The 11025-nt window shown below is 36.9% G+C and overlaps 1 protein-coding gene across 1 annotated transcript in view; it reads left to right on the top strand.

The window, feature by feature from the left end:
- Positions 1 to 796: 796 nt before the first annotated feature.
- LOC114361971 (uncharacterized) overlaps positions 797 to 11025 on the top strand; it is a 34430-nt gene continuing 24201 nt past the window's right edge. Inside the window, exons 1-5 of the mRNA XM_028317204.1 lie at positions 797 to 800; positions 2226 to 2331; positions 3287 to 3398; positions 8997 to 9163; positions 9682 to 9765. Coding sequence (XP_028173005.1) covers positions 797 to 800; positions 2226 to 2331; positions 3287 to 3398; positions 8997 to 9163; positions 9682 to 9765 — 473 coding nt within the window. The remainder of the gene's footprint in view (positions 801 to 2225; positions 2332 to 3286; positions 3399 to 8996; positions 9164 to 9681; positions 9766 to 11025) is intronic.

The raw sequence follows: 11025 nt of genomic DNA, 5'->3' as shown, positions 1-11025 counted from the left end.
CACGGGACTCCGCAAGTGTCAATTACTCACCTTTCTGTGATGAGCACGCACACAACCTCTCGCCCTCGAGTTGGCCACGACACCAAAGGAAGCTACTCAAGCGCACAACACTGTATACGCGTATTGAAAAATTTTATGGACCAAAACAGTTTCACATGGAGTCCCTGGGACCTACCATGCAAATTGAGGGTTAAAAATTAGGGATTGATGGTGAAAACGGCCATGAGGCTTACAAAATTTTAATATGATTTTTAGGTTTACTAAAGGCTGGTGTGGCGTGCCTGTGGCGACTGCACTTTTGTCCTGAAATAAAACGTCTCATTTATCTACTATCATGACTTGTAAGAGCTGTAACTAGGTACTAATAACTTGCAAAACAATCACGTAATAACCAAGCTAACCTACAAATCATACCGCAACAAGTCTCATCTACCTTAACTACAAGGTACACACCGTAACTTTTCAATTTTCCCACGAGCTCAAGAGCAACATAAATCACCACGTATCAGTTTATACCGCAAACAACTCGCAACAAACTCGTCTTAGTAATAAACGGAGAGCAAAGTTATCTTTGCTTCCATCTTTTATACTTATAGGTAATAATAATACTCGACTCTGTATTTCTTTACTGAGTGACAGATACAAAAAGAGTAAAGAAGTAGCTTGACTTGATGTAGTCACCAGTCAGAGTTTAGGTACAAGTCCAAGATGGACTGCAGACCGCAAACTGCATGCCACCACGGTTTCTTTGGTAGAAGTTTAAAGCTTTTACTTTGGCCAGTAATAGGTAAAAAGCATGGGTAAGTAAGTAAAAATAGTCGATAAAATGATAATATTAACGAGATTAGCTTAAAGGACATAAAACGACCGACGAACTTTGCGTCCACCAGTAGGTCATAATATCATATCACAAATGTATTTACATTAGTTTATTTAGTGGTATTAAAGGAAATCGGCTGGGCAGCGTTCGGGAAGCTTCGCGAAATTCTCACGTCCGAAATACCGCAGTGTCTCAAGTCAAAAGTATTTGACCAGTGTGTGTTGCCAGTGATGGTGTATGGCTCTGAGACGTGGTCGCTTACTATGGGCCTCATGTAAGCGACCACCTGCGTGATCGAATCAGAAATGAGGAGATTCGTAGGAGAACCAGAGTGACTGACATAGCCCGCAGAATCGCTAAAATCAAGTGGCAGTGGGCGGGGCACATAGCTCGAAGAGATGATGGCCGCTGGGGCAGAAAAGTTCTTGAGTGGCGACCACGAGCTGGAAGACGTAGCGTGGGCAGGCCTCCCACTAGGTGGACCGACGATCTGGTGAAGGTCGCGGGAAGTACCTGGATGCAAGCGGCGCAGGACCGGTCTTTGTGGAAATCCTTGGGGGAGGCCTTTGTCCAGCAGTGGACGTCTTTCGGCTGAAACGAACGAACGATTAAAGGAAATACTATAAAGAGTTTTGACTAGCACACATTGTCATTGCAAGTAGGTAATTTAGACTATTTATGCGAGCGAAGCAGTAGGCAGAAGTTTGCAATTTCCATCTATGAAATGGTATGATAGAAAGAGCTGATCTTCTATATATATAAAAGAAAGTCGTGTTAGTTACTCCACTTATAACTCAAGAACGGCTGAACCGATTTAGCTGAAAATTGTCAGGGAGGTAGTTTAGAGCCAGGAGAAGGACATAGGATACTTTTTATCCCGTTATTTATTGCCATTAAGGCGGAACAAAGTTCGCCGGGTCAGCTAGTATTTTATAAAAAATACTGTATGAAAGTAGCCTTAGCCATTTCATACCCTGGGGTGAAATAGAGAGGTCTCAGTTTAGTTTGAAGAATAGTGTAAGCAAAATTGGCAGTAATGTAAGTGCAAAGTGAACTAAAAATGAGCCATTACAAGTAAATCATGCTTCCCTGTCTGTAACTCATGGGTGTCGAGCTATAACTCCGCTGCACCGACGTCCGTTTTTTCATGGGGGTTTGTCACGGTATTACTGTCACAGTATAACCTTAACGCAGTAACATAAGTCCAAACAAAAGTCAAATGCGCGGTATTGCAACTATGTGCCCATTAAAACGTTTATCAAAAATCAAAAATTGTAGAGACAAAACAAAATTTCAAAGTACCACCTACTCATAAAATGACATAAATGATATTTTATGGCTGTTTCCTTCGTATTTACAAAAAAGTGGCAACATTTAGAAAATCAATATGTTTTTATTGTTACAGACTCAAAAAGGGACCACTGCAACAAGACAGTGGAGATCTACGAGGACGTATCTTCGCCGCCGGTCACGTCAGAAAACTTCGGGCGGCCTCTTACTTGCACATATAGGTAAATTAACATTAATTAATGCCTAATACCATTTCATTATTTTAAATTAGAAATTGTCATATAGTGCCATAATGTGCACATTACGTTCTAAAATCGTTCATTATCAATTTACCTTTGATCAACTAGAGAGGACGTCCTCCCGTGGAGACCAAGTGACCTAATGATGATGATCATGGCTTCTGTAAAACTCACTTTTAATGGTACTATGTCCAAAAAACAGATGACTAAAACTAACAGACTATTTCATCAATAGAATAATTTATTTTGTTTATCTAATAGATTATTTTAAATTAAACATAATAGACTTGCTTTGTTTCGTTGAAATTAAATGTATTGTTAAGTTTCTTAAAAGTAATTTAGGTTTACTGCTCAGCGATATACTGTGGAACTTTTCATTTAAATTTCATCGTGTCTAGACGTTTCATGCTGCTTACTTATTTAACACTTAGGTTTTTTATTTGCATTACTTTGTTGCTTGGAATGTTGAAGGTTCTGGAATTGTTTCAATTTATTTTTGACTGTATGCTATGTAATTGTATAGTCTCGTTTCAACCGAATTCCGTCCACTGCTGGACTAATGCCTCTCTTAAGGATTTCCACAACGATGTGTCCCTTGCTGCCGCCTACCAGGTGTTTCCCGCGACCTTCACCAGTGTGCTTACCATGAGTTTACAGCTAGCGACCGCGTAAAAAATTACATTAAATGTGTGACAAATTGTAACTGTACCCTTATAAAACAGATGCACTGGCCCCTAGTGGCTACTTTCAAGAACTAAAATCTTCATAGATTTTTAAGACGCATTCGCTAGTGAGGAGCACACCTAAACTCATACTAAAGCACATTGATCGTCGATCCACCGGGAAGCCTGCCTACACTACGGTTGCCGATCGGCATTTGAGAACTTTTCTAACCTTTTTTCTTTTGTTTTTGATTGTAATAATAGTTTTTTTACAGGTTTAGGGCATTCCGGGGCTCCCCCAAAGACTGGATACTGAGGATAAGATTCAAGAAATTCAAAGTCGGCACTTTGATCAATGGGACTACGTGTCATAAGGGCTACATGCAGGTATGGATATTATATTGAAAACTTTGTTTTTGACATTTTAAAATTTTTTGCTTTCGGCGCAGTATTGACCCCATAAATCCATAGAATCAACAGTACGTAACCTTTTAGGGATTTTATTTAGAATCAACCCGTATACGAGTGTTTTAAGGGGAGTATAGAGCCTAAGTAGCTTTCTTACGAATGGTACAGTACAGGTAAAATATACTACGTATGACACGTGAGAGGTCAGTATACACTAGAACATAATCATAGATTGTTCTGTTACAAGTAATTGCTCTAGTCTATTTATTTATATATTTATATTGCTCTATTATTATTATTTTAAAACCTTTAGAACGTGCGACAATTTGCCATTAACCGTAAGAATTCAGCTGCTTTCAGGTGGATAGAAACTCTTTGCCATTAAAACTGCCATATAAAAAGAACACCAACTTACAAAAATTTGGGCAGTCTTATCACTCCAATTTTTGTTTACGAACTTTATTTCTCCGTACCATTAAAATCCACCCCGGAGTACAATCGTCGTAACTGCCAGTCATAATAAAAAGAAAAATTGAATCAACGATTCCCAAAACACGTCTTACTAAGAAACTCTGATTTAGTCCTCGGTGGCTCATTCTATAAAGTTTTGGGCAGTGGAACTTTATGTTAGGTTATTACTGGATTAATCCAGTTTGCAGGACGACAAAAATGTTAAAGAGAGCGTAATTGTAGCAATTGTTGTTTCATTTTTTACGGTTCTATAGTCATGAAAGGAGCCTTATTGTTTTACGATTTGGCCGTTTGTTGTGTTAGCCTAGACTCTAGAGATTAGATTTTGGATTAAAACATATTTTACTTTTCATAGTCACTAAAAGGGACTAGACTTTTCCGTCTATGTAGTTATACGCACATAACCCTTAATATTTTCTTTACATGAATAAATACTTTTGTTGATCTACTTTGTCTTTGTTATAGCTGATTAAATTCTAAATTGAAGCATAATATAAATTGTAATAAATCACATTGACTAAGTATATAAATATCCCATCAAAAACAATACTTGTCAAAAAAACCAAGTCTCGCAACTCAGTTGTTCTACGGTAAAAAGTTGTGAGATCCATGTAATACCAAGTCCAGGCCAGGAAATCTTTAACGTTTTACATAAACTAACATAACTAAATAATTTAATTTACACGAGTTTTCATGCGACGGCCAAGTCAATATATTTATGTAAAACGTTAAAGATTTCCTGGCCTGGACTTGGTATTACATGGATCTCACAACTTTTTACCGTAGAACAACNTTCTTATTCTTATAAACATAATCGTACTTTTATCAGAATATTCATTGAATTAATAGCTCCTTATTGCCAGATGACACTCTTAAGATGTATTGAATTGCCTTTTATCTGACAGTTAAATTAGTTAGTGCCATTCTGTTTGCGTACTTACATTGGATTACTTATCTTATTAGTTCTTAGCTGATCTCCAAAGAAATGCTAATTTGTAGTATCAAACCTTCACACATTATTTTGTTCTACCTTTTGTACCAGCACTTGACGTGTCACCCAATTCGAATGTCACACAAGTGACGATAGGCATTGGGTATTTCTGTGATCAATACTCAAATCAATCAGGTATATTATACAGGGTGTTTGGCGCATCGTGTGCCAAAATGATTTGGCAAATAGAATGGGTCATTTCCTATATTTTCAGCCCCCATAACACGTTCCATGCCAGGCGGCTACTTTTATATTAATTTTTTTAGTAATTTCACCGAAATACCCAAATCGCATCATTTAATTTCGATTTTAAAAAAAACTACTAGGCGTAGTTTCAAAGTAAATATGTTGTTTTGACGTGCATTGATGTCGGGTTGCATCAAATCTAAATTTACTGGCAAATATCATCTAGTTTTTTTTAATTCAGCTTTGAAGTTTTCCGAAAAGTTAAAAATGGACTGAACATTTAAGTTTACATGGCTATAAAAAAAATAAATAAAAGAGATAGCGATCTTCGGATTTTATCAAAACTTCTCTAGTCTATCCCCATTCANAGTCAGTGAGTGACAAAATTAAGTAACTTTGACCCGTTATAATTCTTAAACTACTGGTTCAAATTGAATGAAATTTTAAATATACCGTGTCTTTACAATGCCTGCATAGCTAATGAAAATTCAGCCTTCTAGTTTTATCCACAACGAAGTTACAGGCGGTCGAAAATGGCCTGAATTGCTTCGAGAAAAGGATGGTACGGCCGTGCCGCTTTTTTGCTCGACTTGGTGGGGGCACTGCCGTGCCCCCAGATTGGATATATTATGTCGGCTTTACCACCACCACTTTAGTTTCAATTTGATACACCGTTCATTTGATACTGCTAAATTATAATCAAATCTATCACAAATAATTATCTATGTGTCTAAGCTTATTGCTAATTAGTCGACGTGATACTATACTAATTACGTTACCTATAGCGGTATAGGACTTAGTTAAATGTAGATAATATCTGAGAGCTGAGGTCACGACCTCTAGCCAACAGTTAAATTATTTAAATTTAAACCCTTTAATTTGAACCTTACGTTTATGACTTATTACGTTACCAGAAAAGCTTTAGAAATGAAATCAAACAGTCTTGCTCAAAAAGGGTATAAAATCTTGCTGTTAAAGTAACCTGTGGTAGGTAATATAGTATTTTTTAAGATTTTGATGTTCATAAGTGTTAAATCTTGGTTTAAGGGCAGATTTGTCAAGAGTCAGATTTCTTTTAACTAAAGAATAAACTTGACATAATTCGCATACAGAAACTGTCAATAGTCAATTTATCCAACTATTGGAAAAACAGCCCCAAATTGATAAAAGTCTAATTTCATTTCATTTCATAGATTGAATTCAATATTTAGACCCAATATTATGGTTTGAATAGTGTGGATCAATCTTTAGCCCGGTACCGTGACAGGTCCACAAAGCACGTAACATAATTAGTCGCTACGCAATTAAAGTCTGATCTCAACTTTGGGGCGCGTAAATGAATGATCCAATAATTAGTTGTCCAAATTGGACCGGCCCGTTCCGTCAGGGAAGTTCAAAAATTAATTAAGTCCGCTCCCTTTATAATGGAAGGCGAACGTGACTGGATGCCATGAAATCGCTATGGAATGGCCATGGAGATTTCTGATGTTTTGTGTGGATAAAATATTTGTGTCAGAAAAATAAAATAATGTAGGTATTTAATTTTTCAGAAGTAGTCACTATGATTTATTATTGAATATTAAAAACAAGGCGTAATAAAAAACATGTAAACATTATTGAATGCTGAAAAGCTGTTTAAAAACCTATTTATTATTCCTGAATAATTATCCCATAAGACAACGTCTATAATAAGTTGTAAATAATTTATTTAAAATTAATTATTAATTTACATAAAATACTTAACAGATATACTTTTTACAAAATAAAACACAATAAACACAAGGAACAATAAAAACTCAGGGACATTTTGAAACCTCAAGCGAAGAGTTTGGCCATGTAGCATAATTTTCCGTACAAAAGAATTTTCCGAGTCGATCTTTATCACCGAATTGCAATCACCTTTACGCAATACGCGCCTCGATCGCATCGACGCGTGAGCAACTCAATTCGGAGTTGGCGGCGATTTCACGGGAACTCCGTCCGATCCGGGCGGAGCTGTCTTAAACAAATTAAAAGGTAGATTTGGGCCACGTTTTGTGATACAATTCCAAGCTGTTTGGAAATGAACTTTTGTTGTTCGGATGGTATTCGTTAACGTTTCTAATAACTCACCTTGTCGTTTGAAATTAAATATTTGTCGTGACGTTTATTCTGTTCAGGACAGATTTCTAGGATTCGTTGAGAAAAGGCATAAGCGAAGCAAAATTTGCGTTACGTTGTTTAAAGATGTAAGAGATCTGTGCGCTAAGCGAGAATGTCTTTTTAATACTTCTGTAAAAAAGATTACACATTCATTCAAAAATTCATGAAGTCAAAAAACTATATCAGTTTTTTTCTTGCGAATGAGGCCATTTTTTTCATGTTCAAAAATTTAATTTCTTATCCCTAATCCCTGAAAGCAAGTCAGTAGAAAATAATACATCAGTCTATTTTTTAACGCTTCTTGTGAAGGGGTAACGCTACGAGCAATCAACTTTTGCCAAAATTAGATACTGTGAATGTGTAAAGCTAATAAGCACTTTCTCTAAAATAACTCAAGCTTGAATTGTCACAAAGATTTACAGTTTAATTCACCCAATCCAATGAATTGGAAGTCTTGACAGCAGCACGAAGTATAACAACAGTAACGAACAGACGCACTTATTTAAATTGCACCGAGATGAACAGAGGATTTCCATTCAACATTGTCGTAGTATTTGCATGATACTACTATATTGGGATCTGTGCTCGAGCTGAATAAATTTGTACTGGCCATTGTTGACTCTGAACGATTGGTGATTTAATACAGAACATTATTATTTTGAGCTGCATTTCGGAATTATAAATTGATACATTTTAAACAGTTTCTTCACATCTTATCTAATTGTGGCACTTTTTTTTCAAATACAGACGAGAAGGCAATGCAGTTTTGGGCCCCACTTCCTCTATTGTATTAGTTATTTATACTTGTATAAGTGAGACGAATATTTTCAAAACTAGTACTTTATTATCATTTTCGACTTTAATTAGGGCCGATTTTTCAACCGCTGGTTAACTTTTAACTGAAGAATAAGTTTGGCACATTGACAGTTTCAGTATGAGAAATATGTCAAAATGACAATTTTATTCTTCTTCAGATAAAAGTTATCCGGCGATTGAAAAATCAGCCCTTAAACGTCTAATTTGAAAGAGCCCTCGCTTCATCTTCTTTGCTCTCGCCTTCTCCCATTACGCGTACAAGACCCCGCATATTTTATTACCCGACTGCGCCAGAAGGAGGGTTATGTTTTTCTAGTGTATGTATGTATGTATTTCTTTAAGGATTTGTCACGCTGGATGTGTTCTGCGGTCACCAGTCAGGTCAAAATGAACGCACCCTTCATCATGTATGACCTGCTCCTCCACCTCAACAGAACGCATCCAGAGTGGCAAATGCTTGATCTTGCGGCTCCATTCATTTCGCTGGTGAGCATAATCAGTGGACAGGCCTAACTCCCTCATGTCTCTTTTTCAATTGTTTTCCAGGTAGTTTGCTTTTAGGCCCGGTTTCCACCAAAGTGGAACGGTGCGGAGATGAGAGGAGATGTGCGGTGAAGCTTGCAGACTATTTACTAGACTAGAGGAGATGTGTGAGCTGTGCGTAGCTGTCAGCTCATCAGTCTACTGTTATCTATGAAACACGGCACCGCTCCGCACATCTCCGCTCTTCTCCGCTGTTCTCCACACCCCGCCGCCACCGCTATCAAATTTATAGAAAAAAACAAGTGCGCCCTACACTTCTTCGCTCTTCTCCGCTCGATCCATTTCCACCGAAGCGGAGCGGAGATGTACGAATACTAGAATCTGATAGGTTGTTCAAAAAACTTCTCTACTCCGCTTTACACCGCTCGGCCTTGGTGGAAACCGGTTCTTAGCCTTCTTGTGTCCTAATTTACTATATTTGCGTACAGATAGTAGACGGAAACGCCAAGACCGACGTGTCCAACAGGAAGGAGCCGGGGCTGTTCTGCGGCGAGATCGAACAGCCTCAGACCTTCATCTCGGAGACCAACTTCGTGAAGATAGTCTTCCACGCCGATAACTTCACCGACCAGACGTACTTTAGCTTTGACTCAAGGTAAGTTTCAATTCAATGTTATTGTTTCCAATAGCCGTATCACATTTAATGTTACTTATGATGATACACCTTTATGAAGATAATAATTTATTTTTGCCCTTCTACAAAAATATGTGTCGGTAAAGAGTCTATGACGTCTTTAGTATGTTTAAATATCTTAACTTGTATTATTTGACTAACCATTAACTACCACTTATCTTCAGAAATATTGGTTACCCAAACAACCGGCAATTAAAGTCATCATTAAGCCATAATTCCTTCGAGAAAAGATCCGTCAAGAAGTTCGACGAGAATTCTAAGCCGCGATTACTAAATCAGTCACCCTCTTAGGCTGGTTTGCACCATCTTATTTTATCTTTGACAAACGTCAAAAATCTGTGAAACTCCATACGAAAAACACCGTTTATCGTTATAGTTACGGTCAAAGTTAGTTGGTGCAACTCAGCCATAGTCTTACTGTCTCTACCAAAGTCTACTCTATCTAAGTTTCATATCATACAATATTGTCATTGTTACAGAGCTGAACAACAATTCGAAGTGTATCTTCGGTACGGTCAACATCCAGAGCTGTACCCTAACAGAAGAGGCGAGGTCGTGGCAGGGTAAGTTTATCTTCATTATCATTTACTTTATTTATTACTAGCTTTTGCCCGCGTCTTCACCCACGTGAAATTTCGTTTGTCACAGATCGTCATAATTTATAGCCTATATGTTATTCTGGGCTATAAACAATAATACTGTAAAGTTTCATCAAAATTTTTGTGTGAAAGAGTAACAAACATCCAGACATCCAAACTTTCGCATTTATAATATTAGTAGGATATTAGTAGGATTTCTATTGCATTCTAGAAACTCTATACCATTCTGGTACTACAATGGAGATGTAACTCAGAGAGAGGGACGAGTACAACTGATTACGCTACTCTAACAACAAATTGACTAAAGAGTTTTCTAAACAAACAACAAAGATAATCATAAACCAATTTACCCAATGCTGCAAAATGAAGACGCTGGACTTGCCGAATCAAAGAACGAGGGTTCGAAGAATAAAAACAGTTAAACTAAACAGTCTCAGTTAATTGTCTATGATTTGCTAAGTTTCTCTTTGCATAAAACCCTATCTTCACCCATAATAACAGCATTCGGTCCTTAAAACATAGCTAAACCCACCACCAACAAACAAACATAAAATTTAGTTTCACAATTAGTCCGACAGTAGCCTGTAGTAATAAATATTGAGCAAATGTTACGACTGTTTATGCTCCCTAATAGCGCGTCTCACGCAAAGCTACTTAGCTCATTTAAATAACTTAAGGGTAGCTTGTATTTATTTGTTGTCTACGACTTTGGAACGTTCCAGTCAAGTTACATAAATCATTGAAACTTTTATTAATTTTATCTCAACATTGTTATTTTCTATTCTTCTCAAAGGTCAACAAATGTGTTGACCTTTAATGTCATTGAAACTCAAGATGTAATGAAACAAGACGATTCACTGATAAAAGAAATTAATGTCTTTTTGAACACAATGTTTGTTCTCACACAAAACAAGATGTTTTCAGTTCAAAATAAAAATGAAGCAATAATTTATTCAATAATAAAACATTTCTGGAGCTGATTTTACAACAAAACAAAACGCAATCGCCAAAATACCAATTTATTCCAAATGAAGATCGAAATGAAACAAATGACTACGGCAAATTGAATAGAATGTAATAAGCAACGGGCAATATAACGTCGATAATTTATTTAAATTCCGTCTAAATCGCTGACGCTTAGGGACGCGAACTCACAGTATCGATTGAAAGGTGGAGTTGAACGGATTTTCACTGACATAATCGTATTATTGTAAAGCGATTCAT

Source organism: Ostrinia furnacalis, unplaced genomic scaffold, assembly GCF_004193835.3.
Source record: "Ostrinia furnacalis isolate ACB-3 unplaced genomic scaffold, ASM419383v2 OfSCF6076, whole genome shotgun sequence".
In the NCBI taxonomy this organism is placed as follows: Eukaryota; Metazoa; Arthropoda; class Insecta; order Lepidoptera; family Crambidae; genus Ostrinia; species Ostrinia furnacalis.
This window is presented reverse-complemented; position numbering and strand designations above follow the sequence as displayed.